The 18,881-nt window shown below is 43.9% G+C and overlaps 1 protein-coding gene across 3 annotated transcripts in view; it reads left to right on the forward strand.

The window, feature by feature from the left end:
- The first annotated feature begins 1,598 nt into the window (after positions 1–1,598).
- The window catches only part of dis3l2 (DIS3 like 3'-5' exoribonuclease 2), a 63,587-nt gene continuing 46,304 nt past the window's right edge, over positions 1,599–18,881 (forward strand). Inside the window, exons 1-8 of one of the 3 annotated variants that reach the window (XM_084328087.1) lie at positions 1,599–1,695; positions 3,197–3,963; positions 4,091–4,224; positions 4,398–4,451; positions 4,963–5,064; positions 6,357–6,540; positions 10,171–10,250; positions 10,535–10,764. In XM_084328087.1, the coding sequence (XP_084184213.1) occupies positions 3,213–3,963; positions 4,091–4,224; positions 4,398–4,451; positions 4,963–5,064; positions 6,357–6,540; positions 10,171–10,250; positions 10,535–10,764 (1,535 nt within the window). In that variant the 5' untranslated portion in view covers positions 1,599–1,695; positions 3,197–3,212. Of the gene's footprint in view, positions 1,696–1,784; positions 1,873–3,196; positions 3,964–4,090; positions 4,225–4,397; positions 4,452–4,962; positions 5,065–6,356; positions 6,541–10,170; positions 10,251–10,534; positions 10,765–18,881 lie in introns of those variants that run through there. The other 2 variants (XM_084328089.1, XM_084328088.1) reach the window with 2 other exon arrangements.

Here is an 18,881-nt window from a genome sequence, read left to right on the forward strand (position 1 = left end):
TTTAAACAATGCATTTTCAACGCTCATGCTTTAATGTAAAGTTTGGTAGACGTCTATGTCATGACGTTGAAACAACGTCTAAGCTTAGACGTTCAAAACACGTCTAAGCTTAGACGTTCAAAACACGTCTGGAATAGACGTCTACCAAACTTTCACTTTTCACCCCATTCTAGACTGATTTTAGACGTCTATGTCATGACGTTGAAACAACGTCTAAACATAGACGTTCAAAAAACATCTAAGCTTAGACGTTCAAAACACGTCTGGAATAGACGTCTACCAAACTTTCACTTTTCACCCCATTCTAGACTGATTTTAGACGTCTATGTCATGACGTTGTCAACGTCTAAACATAGACGTTCAAAAACGTCTAAGCTTAGATGTTCAAAACACGTCTGGAATAGACGTCTACCAAACTTTCACTTTTCACCCCATTATAGACTGATTTTAGACGTCTATGTCATGACGTTGAAACAACGTCTAAACATAGACGTTCAAAAATGTCTAAGCTTAGACGTTCAAAACACGTCTGGAATAGACGTCTACCAAACTCACTTTTCACCCCATTATAGACTGATTTTAGACGTCTATGTCATGACGTTGAAACAACGTCTAAACATAGACGTTCAAAAAACGTCTAAGCTTAGACGTTCAAAACACGTCTGGAATAGACGTCTACCAAACTTTCACTTTTCACCCCATTATAGACTGATTTTAGATGTCTATGTCATGACGTTGAAACAATGTCTAAACATAGACGTTCAAAAAACGTCTAAGCTTAGACGTTCAAAACACGTCTGGAATAGACGTCTACCAAACTTTCACTTTTCACCCCATTCTAGACTGATTTTAGACGTCTATGTCATGACGTTGAAACAACGTCTAAACATAGACGTTCAAAAAACGTCTAAGCTTAGACGTTCAAAACACGTCTGGAATAGACGTCTACCAAACTTTCACTTTTCACCCCATTCTAGACTGATTTTAGACGTCTATGTCATGACGTTGAAACAACGTCTAAGCTTAGACGTTGAAAACACGTCTAAGCTTAGACGTTGAAAACACGTCTAGAATAGACGTCTACCAAACTTTCACTTTTCACCCCATTCTAGACCGAATTTAGCCTAGACGTCTATGGGCCATTTAGACGTCTTTTAAACGTCTATTCAACGTAAAATTGCTCAGAGGGCAGTAGTGAAAGCGGTTATGGCATTTCTTGTGGACACAGGCCTACATCTTAAGGTGTAAGAACACAGAATTATTGGAGGGTAGGACAGGAGTGAGTTAAATTCTTGTTGTGGTTAGGTTAGGTTTAAGTTTATTAGGTAGGATAGGGAGGTGAGGTTAGGGTTTGTATATCCTGGGTTATGTTTTGATTTTGATTTTGTTTTGTTTTATTTTTGTTTTGTTTTGTTTTGTTTTGTTTTGTTGTTTTGTTTGTTTTGTTATTATTTTCTTTATTTGGCGGAATCTTGCCGTATTGGCCCAGCGACAGGAGGTGGCGGTATGCGCCTTTCTGTTGTGGCGACTCGACATTAAAGAAGAAGAAGATCGAGTTAGGCAGCAATACGCCGGAAGGTGTCTAGACTGCCGGAAATTACAAGAAGAAGAAGAAGAATCCCTCGCAAGCTACTGGCGTCTGGCGTGTTTCAGGCTCAGCATCAGAGTGTAAAGAAAGATATTCGTTTTCAGAATGTAAGTTAGAGTAAAGTTCCAGTCCCCCATGTTATACTGTTATAAACCATTATATGGTTGTTGAACTGTTGATTCAAAATGGACTGTCAGACAGATCAGTTACTGTAGCAAGCTGCGAGCTAAGTTAGCTTGCTAGCTAGCCGACGTTAGCTATGGGCATTGCTGGTTTATGAAATAGTAAGTTAACGTTATGGAACTTTTATTGACGTTACATTGAAACTCTCAAACTAACATTAATGATACCTGTCGTCTAACATTTTTCGTGTAAAATGCCAGCTGTCTGAAACAAGTAGCTAAATGTTTTCTTAGCCTTGGCAGTTCGTTGCTAGCGCTAACCTGTTTGATAACTGTATGCGATAATACGTATTGTTAAACATATAACGTTACCTCGTTTGAACGGGGAAGCTGGTGATCAGCGAGCTAGTTAATGGTCGCCTATCAGCGAACGTATTGGGGTGCTACCAAAGCACTGCCAACGGTATTGTTTTGGCAGTTTTACAAAGCTGAGAAGCTGCAAAGGCCACATCGCTCCAACGTGACAAGTTGATTTGTCCATCCAAATATCAAAACACAACAAGTCTCATTTTGGGTCTAACCCGCCTGCCCAGGGAATACAGATACACATTATCTTGAACCTAATTGATTGATTGAACATTTTATTAACAGATTGCAGAATGGGTACAATACAGTACAGCTCAATACACACAATTGTTAAGGGAATGCTGACCAGAGAAAGACTTGTTAACATCAGGTCCCCCATTTTCAATTTATCATAACATGATATATGATATACATGACATACAGATATACACTACTGTTACATCTAGACATTTATGACATACCAGATCTACAAAATATACAGTACTGTTTATGAGTACAAAAATTTTCTAAAAAGAGAGTATATACATTTGAGGGGGAATAAGCTACATTGGAGGTATTTGCAAATCTGGTATGTCATAAATGTATAGATGTAGCAGTACTGACTATCTGTATGTCATGTATGTCATATATGTCCAGATGAATTGAAAATGGGGGACCCTGATGTAAACAAGACGAAAGTCTTTCTCTGGTCTGCATCCCCTTAACAATTGTGTGTATTGAGCTGTACTGTATTGTACCCATTCTGCAATCTGTTAATAAAGTTTTCAATCAATCAATCAAAGGTGGTTGGGGGGGGGGGGGGACTGTACATTGGAGGGGCTTGGGTTAGGACATTTACAGGGGCCAGTTTCGAATTGCAGTCTCCCCGTAGGTGCTCTTTGAGAGTGGTTTTGAAGGTGGGTAGTGATTCACATTCCTTTACAGCTGTGGGTAGGGCGTTCCACATTGATGTGGCATAATTGCGAAACGTGTTTAGTCCCTTGTTTGAGCCGAATCTGGATTTAACATGATTTGTGGAGCTCCCTCTGGTGTTGTTTTTTTTATATTTAATTTTATATTGCGCATTGTCCCTGTCAAATAAATACGAAACTATACTTCACTAACGGTTGTTCTTTTTCAGACATACCATCCTTGAAATGGATTCTCCTCGGCAACCAAAGGCCGGTAACTATAACCGAGAGGCCAAGCATAGCCAGAATCATCCCAGTTCCCGTCCTCAGAAGGATGCGTACGCACGGCTCCTCAGCCAGCACCATAGCAGCAAGTTCAAGTCGTACCTGGAACAGTATGCGCAGCAGCCATCGTTTCCGGGGGAAGAGAACGGGCCGAGCACATCCCTCAGACCCCACAGTGAAAGACTGGAAGTACCACAGCGAAAAAGGGACCAGGCGTTCATTGAATTCTCTGACTCGAGTGACTACTCCCCCTCCCCCATGAAAAGTAAAGAAGAGGAGAGTTGTCTGTCGCTGTACATGGAGAAGCTGAACTGCCGGGGCCCCCGACAGGACTGTGACAGGAGGCACGACGGGCATCGCGGAGGGAGGAGGGATACGGCCACCAGTCAAGACGGAGACGTCGAGTCCGGGGAGGAGCTCGCCTCTCTCAAGCTGAGGGATTCGCAACAGCACCAGAAGCAGCAGAGGAAAAACAAAGACCCCGGCAGAGATCATGCCACAAAGGACCCGTGTCACCAGGACGGGGTTTCCCAGAGGAAAACCTGCGTGGGTGGGCAGGAGCAAGAGAAGAAGAAGTCAAAGAAGAAGAACGTGCCAAAGAACCATGAGGAGGAAAAGAGGAGAGACGGGCCGATGGGTCCTGAGGAGGATGCTGACGTGTTTAGTGCCAAGTCTCCTCATGGTAAGGCCAAAAACATGCAGGAAGTCCAAGGTAAAGGATAGGTTCATTTTAGGTTCATTCTATGGATGTTACCGTTGTGCTGAGTTGCAAATTATTTTGTTCACCTAATGAGGAAGGATTGGTCACTGAGTGAAATATCTTTCTCTTTCTCTCCCAGCCTCAAGTGCCAGTTCCCCTGCTGACAAGAGTAAAAGGAACAGAGGAAGCAGAGGAGCGAAGAAGCAAGTGTTTGAATGTTACTTGACCACTGAGGAAGTTTCCCATGGCCTGAAGAGAGGAGAACTTATTCAGGTGATTAACTAACTAACTAACTAACTACAGACTAATTAACTAACTACCATACCCCAAACATTAACAACACAGTATACAGTGTGGCTAGGGATGTAATAACAATCACTGAGGCATTTTGAAGTCATTTTAGGACGTCTGTCAGTGTAACTAATGTCTGTTTATCTCCTCTCCAGGGGCCATTGAGAATCAACCCCAAGAACTTCCACGAGGCTTACATCCCAGCTCCTGTACGTTTGTGTATTTGTATACATGTTGTAATATGTAGACTGTTAAACAAAACAAAAAAGGACTAGGCAAGCCTAGTTAACCCTTTCACTGCCACACGACAAAGGGTACCACACTACAGAAGGTTAACCCTTTACTATCACACTACAGATGGTTAACCGTGTGCATGTGTTTCAGCAATGGGGTGTCAGTCAGTCAGTTAGGGACATTTGGTATTCTAGGCTGGCCCTCCAGGTCCGACAAATAGTAATGATGACACACCCACTTGTGTCGATGCAGTTGGGTTTGTTAAAAGCACTTTGCAATAAATTAATTCCATACACCATTATGTTCTGAATACTAGTGAAAGTCAATGCCGGGGGGGGGGGGGGGGGGGGTGCTATGCAATATTCATGCTAAATGATGCATCACTTTCATTCAAGTCAAGTTTATTTGCATGGCCCAATATCACAAACGTGCATGTCTCAACGGGCTTCAAAGGACCACATTACAACAACACTTCTCTCTCTACAGGATGGTATGAGGGATATATTTCTGGACGGGACCGTAGCCCGCAACAGAGCGCTGAATGGAGATGTGGTGGTGGTGCAGGTCCTTTCTCGGGAGCAGTGGAAGGTGAGAATGCATTGTCCCATAGAGAATATATTACACAAGAGGGGACATTTCTGGTGCATACACGAATGGATCAATTGACCTATCTCAAGCCCCACCCTCTTTTCTTCCTCCAATCACAAACTTTTGTCAGAGAGAAGCAACAGTTGTAATTGGAGGATCAAGAAAAGAGTGCAGGGTTTGAGGTAGGTCATTTGCAATAGAGCCGATGCGAACCTGGGAAACGATGCTGATATAACGCCTACAGTAGTTTATGGCCTGTGACCACTGCTGAACCTTGAGCTGTCATCGTCCATCAACAAAATGACCTAACGCATGACCGATGAGCTACTCGTTCATCACACGCTGGTACTTTTTAAACATGTAACCATTTTAAAGGCTTTATTTTTTCACAGCAATTGAGCACAGTGAGGAATCCTTCTGTGTTTTTCCATTATGATAGTCTACCATCTCTGGTCTTTATTATTTCAAGAGACATATTTTAAATATATATATTGATTGATTGATTGAATACTTTATTTTGACACAAATCGTATGACAAAAAAACATTTTAAAAGACAAGACAATAACGGTGTCAATAACGCTGGTCAAAAATGGATAAAACACAATAAAGCCAAGGCTTGTTTCCATTGTGGTCCATACATGGAACATAAAAAGGCACAGAAACACAAATGGACATGTACACTGACAGGACACATTGTAAAAGAAAATTATAAAAACACCTAACCTGACAACTCATACAGTTAACTAATGTTAAAAGAAAATCCGCAAACCCTTAAAAGCAACTCATGATAAAAGAAATAAAAGCCAAGTTATGATAAAAGAGATAAAAAAAACATTTTAAGACCAATTTGAGTTGCTGCTGAGCCATGTTTTTAGGGCGGATTTAAATCCGAGAGGGGAGTTCAGGAGTTTTATAAATGTTGGCAGGGCATTCCACATTACTGTAGCCGAGTAAAAAAAATGCATCTTTCCCCATGCATGTCCTGACTCTCGGCGGGACCAGGTCCGTGGGGCTTCCTCTTGTGGCGTGTTTGTGGACATCTCCTACTTTATTAAAATAATTTACTAGGTACTTGGGGACCGTTTCTTTTAGTACTTTAAAAACCAGTAGCATTTTAAGCTGGTGTACCCTTTCTTCAACCCTAAGCCATCCCAGCCTGCTAAAGTGGGCTGGCGTTAGGTGAGTCCTAAAGTGAAGGTTGTGCAGGAGTCTCACTATATATATATATATATAATAGTGAACTACACCAATAGAATGTGTCAGCAACAGGGTAATGCTTGCTTCTTTTCAGGTTGTAAAGTCTGACACTGACTGTGACGGCACCAGCGAGCCAGAGGCCCAGGCGGGAAAGAGGGTCAAAGCACCAGCGAAGAAGACTGGTCGGGCTCCCAGCCCTGATGTCATTGTGGAGGATCAGTACAGTGATCAGGAAGAGGTCATCAACAGAGCTCACAACGTCAGCCTCTGCACCAAAGGTACTGTTACTCCTCAACTAACTGACAGCAAGGCAATTCAACTAGCTGACAGCAAGGCAATTCAACTAGCTGACATCAAGGCAATTCAACTAGCTGACATCAAGGCAATTCAACTAACTGACAGCAAGACAATTCAACTAACTGACATTAAGACAATTCAACTAACTGACATCAAGGCAATTCAACTAACGGACATGGAATTCAAGACAATTCAACTAACTGACATGGACATCAAGGCAATTCAGAGTTGCTTGGTTAAAGAGGCAGGTCACCCTAAATATATTACCCCCCCCCCCTTACCCGGAGTGCTATCTATCCATCCAGATAGTTTCCATAATAATAAAAGCGTGTGTACTTTGGTAGAAAATAGTTCCTACATGAAACTGCTCACAACACGGTCTGTGGATTATCTTGAGTAATGGGGTCATGATTTCTTTTTCAAAGTTAATTTTATGCCATTTTTAGCACCACAAACTGAGTGCCATTCAGTTATTTTGTATTGGAGTGACGGTAGACATCTCTACAGCAGATATTTCCAAAACTAGGCAAATCACACCCAAACTATTTGGATGGATACATAGTTATTAATATCAAGTGGTCAATATCAAGTAAAGTACTTGTATCGGTACTCTATCAATGACTACTCAGAAGAAAGTATGCATACTTCTACTTGGTTAGCAAAACATGGTAATGGTGCACCTCTAATTTAGACTTTGGATAGTTTTTCAACTTTGAACGAGAATGGGGTCTGAATAAGGAGCTTGGTCAGTAGTTTTGTTTTTACTAGGGCTGTCAAAGTTAATGCTTTAACTTTGGAGATTAATTTAAATTAATTAAAGCATTAAAATTAATTAATCTAGATTCATCTTTGGAGTGAAAAATCTTCAATCTTAGCGCTGCGGATATAAGAGAGGTCTAGCTGAATCAATGTTGATGGTATTGTTGAACATTTGTATTTCACAGGAGAGAAACTGTATTCAAAGAAAGCTATTAAAATAGTCTTTGAATCTAAATATACTTTCTTTGTGTTTTTACATTAATTCCATGATTTTACTCAAGTAAATATCTGTTACAAGCTTCGGTTTTGAGTAGAAAAATGCTATTTTTAATCTAGATTAATTACAGAAAATTGTGAGATTAATTAGTAAAATTTTTTTTATCTATTGACAGCACTAGTTTTTACACACTGAGAATGGTAGTCATGTTTCCAAACACATTGGGCCTCATTCACCAATACTTTCTTAACTCTCTCTTATATTTTTTCTTAACTGTCTGTTAACGCATTCAGCGTCAGCTTTAGACGGGGCCCTGTTGTAGCAATGCCACGCTTTAAAAGATAGGAGTGCGTCACCTTGTTTGTAGAGCTATAACTATATTCTATATTATAGCTATAGATATAATACTATGGCCCATTTGACATCACTTATCTATCGTTCAATATGTGAAAAAGAATAAATTTTTTCATCCATTTGTCAAGTTAGACCGCGCTCTCAAGTTCTGACACTGGGTGCTGTAATCCCATAAAGTTGAATATAACAAAAGCAGGATAGCCGGACCGCGTGAACACTTAAGGTAACTAACTTGCGTTCAGCGTTTCTCTGATTGGCCACGACGCCCACGTGACCGCGCGCTAGCACGCCCCCATATCCACGCCTGCCGCTCTGACTGTGTGTTGCAGCGCGCGGCAGAGTGTTCTCGCCTTCCTCAATTTATACGCATGGAAGTATTGACTACGCCGTAACGAATCATTAAAAAAATATACCGTTAACTGGAATATGTTGTGCCTTTACACATATGTTGGATTATGTAATTGGTTTGTCATGACAAACAAATAAAAAAATTGCGATTTACCCGGTGGCTACAACAACACACAGTGACTACATAATCCAACATATGTGTAAAGGCACAACATATTCCAGTTAACGGTATCTTTTTTTAATGATTCGTTACGGCGCAATCAATACTTCCATGCATTCGGGACCTTCATGTTTTGGGGGTATTCATCAGACAAATCGGATCCGGGATTCGGCTCCCATCAGTCGGGCAAGAACTGCGGGTTTTCAGCCTCTCTCCTCTCTCCTGGAGCTTAAGGGGGAGCTTAGTATTCCTGCCTCTGAGGAGGTGGCTACAACAACACACAGTGACTACATGGCCGAAACCGATACCGAAAATAGGAAACAGTTGGCCGAATGCCGAAAGGCTGAAAATGATTCATAGAATAGATTTTTTTTTACCAATGTTGTTCAGCTACCTGATTATGGAAAAATATATGATTATGGCAAAACTTAACTTAAATAATAAATAATCACTATTATGGGTCCATAAAACATTTATTCAGCACTTCTGAGTGCATACAGTACATTAATTCCAAGTCAAGTGCATTTTCTTTTCTCTGTAGGATAACTACAACAAAGTGCATTCAGAACAAAGCCAATGTGCTTTAAAACAGCATAAAGATCTGCACACATGAGAGGGAGAATAGCTTATAGCAGACTTAATGATGTTACTGTAGTGGCTACAGTAAGCATTTTATATAAAAGTACTCTGTATTTTTGTATGACAACTAATAAAGAAACTTGAACTACTGTCATAATTCACAGCGTTCTAGCCTACATGGAAGGACTGTTGTATTTACTACATCTCCTGTGACTATTAGCGGGGGATGACGTAGCTTTAAGAGAGACTAGTGAAAGAGGACTGGAAGCCTTGTTAGCTAGCTTAACACTAACGTTAATCAAAAAGGTTTTTAACCTTTTTTTAGTAATGGTGAGGATATAAAGCATGTTAAAGACGCATTTATTGGACGCGTTGCGCGCGGAGTTTACATAGAAACAGCGCGACTCTCGAGTCCCAAGAGGAGTTATCACAGGCTGCAGAACGCAGGACTGAAGAGCTCACGTTGCGCATGTAATGACTGAAGCCGCGTTTTGATGACATCATCACAACAACACGCGTTAGGTTACAGGTTGTTTCTGTTCTTTGACATTCGGTGATATATTTTCGGTGAAAAAACTCTTTCGGCCGAAAGTAAATTTTTGGCCATTTTCGGCCGAAAATTTTCGGTGGCCGAATATTCGGTGCATCCCTACTTACCTTGACTAGGATGTACCGGTACTGCAAAAACACTAATCCAATTATCTGATCGCCATTCCAAGTATTGATCTCGATCGTGTTGCCAAGATAATACACGAAAATACACGAATCCACAGTGCTTGATTCTCCCCAATCCATGTGTTATAAAGGTTGCTACTGCCCGAGTAGGAAAACCCGGACTGGATTTGTTAGATCAACATACAGGCTGAGCCAGAGAGAATCCAATGATGTGCAATAGCGGCCGAAAGGGTTAGGCGTTAGGCGGCGGTATTGGACGTTTGCGATCTCAGACCCATTCAGGACAGCCTGCACAGGCTGCCCCGATGAATTATCAATGGAAATAGCTAATAAAAGAAATAACGATCCAGAAACGTGTTAATCAGTGATTGGCACTCAACCGTCGGGCGCCAGAATCCGTGAACGGCACTGAAAGTGTTAAGAACAAAATAAGAGGAAATCTGTTCTTATATCGCTTCGTTAATGAGGCCCATTGGTTCTATTAATACGTCTATCTGTCTTTTACACATGTTCCTCCAGAGAATGAAAAAAGGAGTGGACCCTTAGTGGACTCCTCAAACCAAGGATCAAATGGAGAAATACTCCAAAGGACTGCCAAAGTAAGCTTCCTTCCTTTCTTCCTTTCCTCCCTCTCTTCTTCATCTCCTTCCTTCCTTACTCTTTTCCTTTCTCTTTCCGTTACCAATCAGTGATGTCAGACTGCCTCTTCATTTCTTTGATAGTACCTCCGAAGAGGCACTCTGACATCACCAATTGGGGTGGGGCAGAGTTTGCAGCAGGGTGAAAATATCAACCACTAGGGCAGTGAAGACTTGTGTTTCATTAGCAGTGGTTTCATTACTCTTTAGTTGACCTCCCTCCTCCTCCATCCCTGGTCTTCTAGGTGGTGTACATTGTTGAGCGGAAACACTCCAGAGCTGTGACAGGTTTCCTCAAGTTCCTCCCAGACAAGCCCTTTGCTATGTTCTCCCCCGTGGACCACCGTGTGCCACGGATAAATGTTCCCCTGGCTGAGTGTCCCGCTGACTTTAGCACCCGCCCCGGCGACCACGCCAACATCTTGTTCATCTGTTGGATCACCAGCTGGCCGGCAGACAGCAACTTTGCAGAAGGGTGAGTAAAATATCTGTAGGGAAAGTCGCAGGGGACATTCAGTATAGACTATAGACTGTGACCAATCAACCACTTAAAACTGAAAATACTATTTAATTCCATTATCCATTTATGTTAGGCTTGTGCAAGGATATCTCGTTAGCCATTTTAAATAGTGGACTGGATATTTTAACCTCTTAACACTTTGATTACCACTGGTGAACATGGTAAAACGTGGTTAAATGCCACCACCCGCTTCAATGATGTCAAGTCAAGAGTTTTATTTGTCACGGCATACGAGTATACAATGAAATGCGGGTGGTCTTGCCCGCAACAATGTGCATAATGCAATAGTAATAACATATAATAGAATCCAATAGAACGACATTGTGCAATAAAACAAGTAAACAGAGTAGGGCATATCGGTATATGTACATAAGTTATTTACAGAGCATGGTAGGACATGCTAGGTCCTGTGGTAGTGCAATACACTGTTAGCTACGGATGAGGCACTGGGTCTTTCTGTACATGCTATATTATACAATCTCAAGTTATACTATACTATTCTTAAAGTGACCTTTCCTTAGTGGCCATAAGTGTGGGCGTGTGCAGCATGAGTGTGTGCTTGCTCATGTTAAAGTGGCTGCTAGTGTGTGAGCGTGTACCAGCGTTTCCGTTAGCCGGTAATTACCGGTATTTGACTGGCAAAATCTGGTGAAGTCCGACATATCTAATCTCTCCGGTCATAATGTCCGGTGAAAATAATTCCCTCTAAACACAATTAGATTATTTGAATTGTATTAAAATAGGCTAAAATTAAATAGCCTATGCGATGAACGAAACAATCATTACATTTGTCGTTGCTTCACCAAGCAGCCGGTCAATGACATCCTGTGTCAGCGAGCTGGCAGCTGATATATTTACGTGAAGCATGGCTTGGCAGGGTGCAGTACTCCAATTCAGCCATTGGCAATTCGGCTGTTGGGTGGGGGCGCTGCTGACACCGCTGCTCTGCTCTGTCTGCTCCTGCTCCATGCTTCACGTAAATATATCAGCTGCCAGCTCGCTGACACAGGATGTCATTGACCGGCTGCTTGGTGAAGCAACGACAAATGTAATGATTGTTTCGTTCATCGCATAGGCTATTTAATTTTAGCCTATTTTAATACAATTCAAATAATCAAATTGTGCTTAGAGGGAATTATTTTCACCGGACATTATGAGCAGCAGCACCAAGTCGTTGGGAGGTGGAGATATACATCACGGCGCAAACCCACGATAATGTTGCCGTCTCTCTGCCAAATTTCTCAGTTCTTCGCTTGATATAATTAATACAAATGTCCAATATAACGGAATTCGTTAGCTCATAAAAATGTGATTATAACAGACTGCTGTTTATTAAGGTCGGGCAGACTGCCCACCGACACCTCAAGTCGGCAGCAGCACGCAGTCTCGAGGGACTTATTTTATTTGGAATATATTAATGACTGTATATACTAGGGCTGGGCGATATGGAAAAAAATCATATCGCGATAACGATATAATTTTATTTTATTTCTCGATATCGATAATTATCGAATTGTTATAAGTATAAAAAAAATTAAAACCTTTTTTTTTTTTTTTTTTTTTTTATACAACGTATGTTTATTTTGCAGCAATTCTTTGTCATTGCCGCCATCTTTAGTGTTACATCCCCTCACACTCCAGTTCTCAGACTGCAGCTGGTTTAAAAGCTAAAGTAAACCGGCTTCTCTGCTGGCTGTGGCTCCAGAGGAGTTGAACAGTTCTGGCTCTGCTAGTTTATTTTCGATCTTTTGGCGCTTTTTTGGTGGACAAACCACCGCACATGTGCACTGTGACTCGTGACTGGAGTCTAGTTCTGCTAGCACACATAGCCTACTGTGTACAGACGGTTTCAAAATGTATTTTAAATTAGAAAGCAAACAAAATAAATGGACAAGAGAAAAAGAAATCTGAATTTGGGCAGTATTGTCATTTGGACAAGCAAAGCCATTACTTTAAGTTGCAGGCAAGAAAGACAAGTCTGTCCACTGTCTCTGGTTTTAAAACTGCCCTGTTGCAGGTAAAAAAAAACAAAAAAAAAACGATTTTTCGATTTTTTTTTTATTTCGATATTCGATATCGATTATTAAAATATATCGCGATATTTATCGTTATCGTTATATCGCCCAGCCCTAGTATATACGCAAAAGTAGTCTAGTTTTAAGTTAAAATATTATAAATGCCTTGATGATGTCATTCTTTATATAGGCCTATCAATTGTTTTTAAGCTCAATAAACTCTGACCGGAATTTATCCCATTTGTCCGGTAGATTGAAATCTACCGGACACTCAGACCTGCAAAAAAAAATTCTAACGGAAACCCTGGCGTGTACAGTGTGTGTGTGTGTGCTCATGTGTGCTTGTGTGTGGAGAGTTCAGTGTTCAAGGCTCTGATGGCCTGGGGGAAGAAGCTGAGCCGAAGTCTCTCTGTCCTAGTAGCTGGTGTTCGCAGGCGTCTGCCTGACCTCAGCAGCATCAACAGGCTGTTGTTGAGGTGGTGAGGGTCTTTCATTATTCTGCAGGCTCTGGATTTGCACCTCTGCGATTATTATGCGTTGTGAACGCATAATCTCTGTCTTAAATTATGGCTGTAACTGAGGGGTTACAAAACCCTGACTGTATTAAAGATTGTGATATATTAAACCACTACTAGTTATGTACTTTAATTACTGGCCAAACAGTACATCAAATATTGATGGTGAACACCCACACAAGAACACGGCATTGACACATAAATTATATTGGAGGGTTATTTATTATTATTAAGCAACGTTAGGTTACAGATTGAGAATTAGGCTCGCGCTTGTATGGCGAAGAATATACGTAAAGTCAGTCAAGAGCATAAGTCAATGAGAATAGTAGGAATACTATGATGGGTCTAAGCTGACGCCACCTGTGGTATAGCAATTATATGGGCCACACCGGTACCAACTGGAGACACTGAGTTCCCTCCGGGGTGTAAGGCCGGGAGGGGTAGAGGAATGTTCGGGTACCCAGTCTGAGTCAACGAGGAATAAAGAGGCTCCAGATACAGGAGCCGGTGCTTGTACTCCCTTGATCAGCAGACAAAAGCAATAGTTTTAATCCAAGATGCTCGACAGCATTGACGACAGCTAGCCAGCCCCTTCCACGAGGCGGGCCCGAGTGGTGATCCTCACGAGGTTAAATCCCAAACGACAGTGGAATCAACGGTGCTCTTCTCCGGTAGTCACGGTCCCAAAGCAATATAATCCAACCAGAAATGGTTCTGCAATCGCCGACGCCGATTCTCCTGTGCACTATACTTCACATTAAACTAGGTCGAACTTGACGTTACTTCACTAAACTCTGACACTTTTACTATTCTATTCGCACATGTTCTAAACGCTCTATTTAGACGCAAGGTTGCTCACTTCACTGCACGTTGACTCGTGGTGAAGGCTTTACTAGTAATGAACGAATTGCTGCTGTTTACACCTGCGCCGTATTTATACCTAAGTGAATATCTAGTCCCAACCTCAGTTCTTGTCTCGTATTACTACGCAGACTCTGGGCATGTACTGACATGCCCGGAGTTGCCTTTGAACTTGCCGTTGGGGGCTTGGTCGTTGGCGCCTGGGGCCGCTGTCCAATAGGAGAGCGAATATTACTCTGGTTTGTACGCAGGTAAAGGGATATTCCGTGTATATATACAAATAATATACAAGATATATCAAACGATACATATATATATTCAGTTTAATCTGGCCCTTCACAACAGCCGCCTCCTAATTAGTCCGCACCTAATTAGTTAAAAGGAAGACAGATTAATAGTCTAGTCAACTGCTCAATGTCTGTTGTGAGGAGTAGGGCAATCTACAAAGTCAGTGGGTCATGATCGTCATCAGGGGAGTCAGGGAGCCTCGGCAACTCTATCAGCCTCGCCACGGGTCGGGTGTAGGTCCGCCCCTGGACAATAACTTCTGCCGCTCTGACCTTTCCGTCGGCACCAGTGATCACTTTGCTTACGCGGCCGGCCGGCCACGCAGCTCGGGGTAGTGACTGGTCTATGATCATAACGACTGTGTCCACTTTTAAGTTGTCCCTGTCCTTGACCCGCTTCTGACGGGCTGGAAGGGATGGTAGGGAGCTTAGGAGGAAGCGGGCCTGAGACTGGTTGATCTGTGCTTGGCTGTGTCTCCACATCCTCCGTCTGTTCCTCTTGTTCGGTCTGTACCCCGTCTGAGGAGGGGCCGGTTCCGGCCGCCCCATCAAGAAGTCGTTTGGGGTGCTGGGTTCGAGGTCAGCTACGTCGCTTGGAGCGCAGCTGAGGGGGGTGGAGTTCGGAACTCCCTCTTCTTGGGCCCACGGTTCTCTCACAGGCCTCTCGTCTAATGTCAATAGCCTCTCAACGGGCTGTACGAGAGAGTGGCCGGTGTCGCTCACCTTTGTGTGCAGGCAGCGTGTAAACGTGGGTTGACTGTCAAGTCCGTAGAGGGGGCCCTGGAGCGTCCACCCCAGTCGGGTCTGAACCGCGACTGGGCATCCTTTTGGTCCGATGTGGGCCGCCTCAATTGGGAGAATGAGGTCCGCGTGGTCGGAGCCTATGAGCAGGGTCGGTGTGGCGCCGTCGATGAGCGTTATAGGTAGTTGACGTAGGTGCACGTACTTCGCCATCAGCTGTGGGATGGGGTAGGTGTACTGTGACAGGCCTATGTCGTGGCTGGTGAAGACGTTAGTGATGCTATACTGCTTCTCGGGCTGCTCGACCGCTGCTATCGTGAAGGAGACATTTTCACCCTTTATGGTCTTCCGGTCTCTTCTAATGGTACGGATTGTCATTGTTTCTTTGGCACCCCGCAGGCCCAACTGGGCTGCGGCGGAAGCGAGGAGGAGAGTCTTTTCAGACCCATCGTCTAGGACGGCGTAAGTGTCCAGGACCTTGTCCTCGTAACTCGAGAGCACTCTGACCACTTTGATGAGCACTCGGGGGGGGTCCCGCTATGCTTGGGGTCTATGTGGAGCACTCCTGTTGGTCGGTTGCCTTGTTTGGCTAATCTTCGCTGGTGGGCCCCGCACAGTGATGCACGGTGAGCGGCGCCCGCCTGGTCCGCCTCACGCCACTGATCAACTTGGACGGGGTTCAGTGTCTTGTATTCGTCGCACTGTGCCAGCCAGTGTCCGCCGTCGCAGTAGGTACAGACGATCTCCCATTCCTCTCTGGCGGGGGAGTTGTGACTCGACGGTGGTGGCGCCGACTCGGGGTAGTACGGGTGGCACTGTCGGTCCCCGTGTCTGCTGCGACAGTCGGGACACCAGGGGGTGGTTTCAGGACTGGTCTGTGGTGACACCGCCTCGGCCTGATACATCACCGTGACGGGCCTACTTGGTTGTCCTGGCGGACGCTTGTTGCTGTCGTGCAGGACCTCCAGGTGGGCGCCGTCGCACTTGCTGCATCTCTTCTTTAGGCGGCACTCAGCTGCCATATGGCTGCGCGCGCAGCGGAAGCAGCGGCGGTTGGCTTTGATCCACTGACTCACCTCGTCAGCGGTCAGCTCCTTGAAAGTGTCACATTGAGACAGCCAATGTTCCTTTTCACAGTACTGGCATACAATCTTCCACTCCCCCTTGGTCGGGGGGGTGCTGTGGTTCTTGTGCTGCGGCACTGACTCGGCCTGGTGCATAACGGTCACTGACCGGCGGTGATCGTTGGACCTCCGTGGTCCATCTCTAGGGCTAGAGTCACTCCACACGAATGTGTCCAGTCGTAGACTGCTGACCTCCCTGGCGAGGAAATCAGCTAGGTCTAGGAGGGATGCTTCTGGGCCGTTGGGGTCGCGGTGGTCTCTCTGCCGCCGAAAACGCTCTTGGCGGGCTGGAGGGAGCTTCTCCAGTATTCGCTCCACATTAGAGTTTGCATATAGTTCATGTCTCCCCTTCTCCTTTTGGGACCCCAGCATCCCCACGAGGGATTGTACCTTGATAGAGAGGTCATCCAGTGCTCTATTGTCTTTGGCTGGGGGGAGGCGGTCGATATCTCTTATTTCTTGTATCACGTAGTCCCATATGCGTCCATAACGCTGGTCGAGGGCCACTAGAGCCGCGGAGTATGGGGTACTTGAGTTGGAATATGCCAGCGCTATGTTATGCGCTCTGGGCACCTTGAGATGCTTGAGGAGGATGGCATATTTGTACGACTCGTCGGGGACGTCGGACATCATAGTCTCCAAGCACATGCGTAATTCCGTGTACTGTGCTCTGTCCTCGCGCGTAAAGTCGGGGAACGTCGGTGTGCCAAGGTACGATGCCATGGATGGCTGGCACATTGGTGAGCGTAGGGGAAGAGGCCTCCTGGGCGAGTCTCCCCGTACGTGTTGTCGTGGGTTGGTACTTGGTGGGTACCAGAGGCCGGGTACCCAGGTGCTGTTCCTCGGTGCTGACTGTATGTCAAACTCACCCGTGAGTTGGGTCGGGGGTTTGTAGTGCAGTGACTCGGGGCTGACGTCGGGGCTGTACTGGGCCTCCTGGTCTAGAGTATGTTGCTGCTGGTGGGCTTGACATTCCTCCTCTTCCTCTTCCTCTTCTAGGTCCTGGAGTCTTCTCGTCAGTCTCTCGGCGACGTAGGCCGGTTCTTCCCGGTGGCTGGGTCTCGTATGGACCGGTCGGGGAGGGGGGTCGGAGACGTAGACAGGGTCCTCCTGTTGGCCGGGTCCCGGGTCGCTTTGTCGGGTAGGGGAAGGTGCCCTAGACCAGGGGTGGCCAACCAGTCAGAGACTAAGAGCCACAAAAAAATGACTGTGGTACCACAAAGAGCCACACCATATACCAGCGTTTCTCAACCTTTCTTTTCAGTCACGGCACCCTTCATGTGTTTATAGGTCTCACCCTCTGGCCTCTGAAGTTGCTAATGTCTTTTTTATTTGGGCCTCACAGGGTTAAAAGTACCCTGTGAGACCCACGGTTGCAAAATTACAAAATCACTTTTAGCCATTTAAAAAAATAATGTTTATTTAAAAAAATTTAAAGGGGAACTATTTTACTATTTCTTTCACTATTTGGGCACTTTTACACAATTCCTGTGAGTCTATGGAACACCTAGGTTTTTTTCAAAAAAAATTCATTGTTTTGTATTTCTAATCAAGTACTAAAAACCGCATTTTTCTACCTCAAGATCTTAAGCCGTTTTGAGGCTGGGCTCCAACCACTGTGTGGCCTGGTGCCAACTGCCACATCAACTGCCACATTATTATGCAGCTGAGAAATCTCTGACATCACAGATATGCACATTTTCAGATGACTCAGTTCAGTGAGGGTGAATATTGTGAGAGGAGAATTGGAAGAATTCGCCAATATGAGAATTAGAGACATATATCCTATTAATATAAGTCCACATAGCTAAGAAACAATGGTAAACACTGAAAAAAGCCATTTATAAGATAGTTCCCCTTTAAGCACATGTATAGTCAATTGGTCCTGTTGTTCAGCCTCACAATGCTATTTGATAGTAAATGTGTTTATATGTCCCACCCTCTGGCCTCTGAAGTTGCTAATTTCTTTTTAATTTGGGCCTCACAGGGTTAACCTCTTAAGCCCGAGATATACAATAAAAGTGTATATTTTCAGCATTATGTTTGTTTACCAATTATTTTAACTGTTATTAGTGAAATATAAGATTATAGAAATCTCAGGGCATTGAGTCGGAAACCGGCGCATATTGACAGGAGGAAGTGGCACAGCCAAAAGTGAGTGTAGTCTTTTGAAGGAAGAGACTCAGGGCTTTCAAATTTCGAAAAACTACCCTACCCAGCTCACACCAGCCCCTGTCAATCATCTGACTTCTGAATTTACTTTTTAATTTCTCTTATTTTTTGGGATTATCTCCCACAAACCTGAACGTTATTGCCATAAAACAGAACGCAGTTAGTTTCTCTACCTTTCTGTGAACGTCTTGCAAAAAACGGTGTTGCAATATGATGAAAAATGGTGGAGAAATTTACATTATAAAAAAGATGGCAGAATTCAGTACTGTATCTACAAAACCTTCTGTTTAATCATCTTCCCTTTATTCATTTGCTTAGATTTTTCAGGTCTGGTCAATTTTAGCATGGTGTTATTTA

Source organism: Notolepis coatsorum (genome assembly GCF_963971535.1).
Source record: "Notolepis coatsorum genome assembly, chromosome: 13".
In the NCBI taxonomy this organism is placed as follows: Eukaryota; Metazoa; Chordata; class Actinopteri; order Aulopiformes; family Paralepididae; genus Notolepis; species Notolepis coatsorum.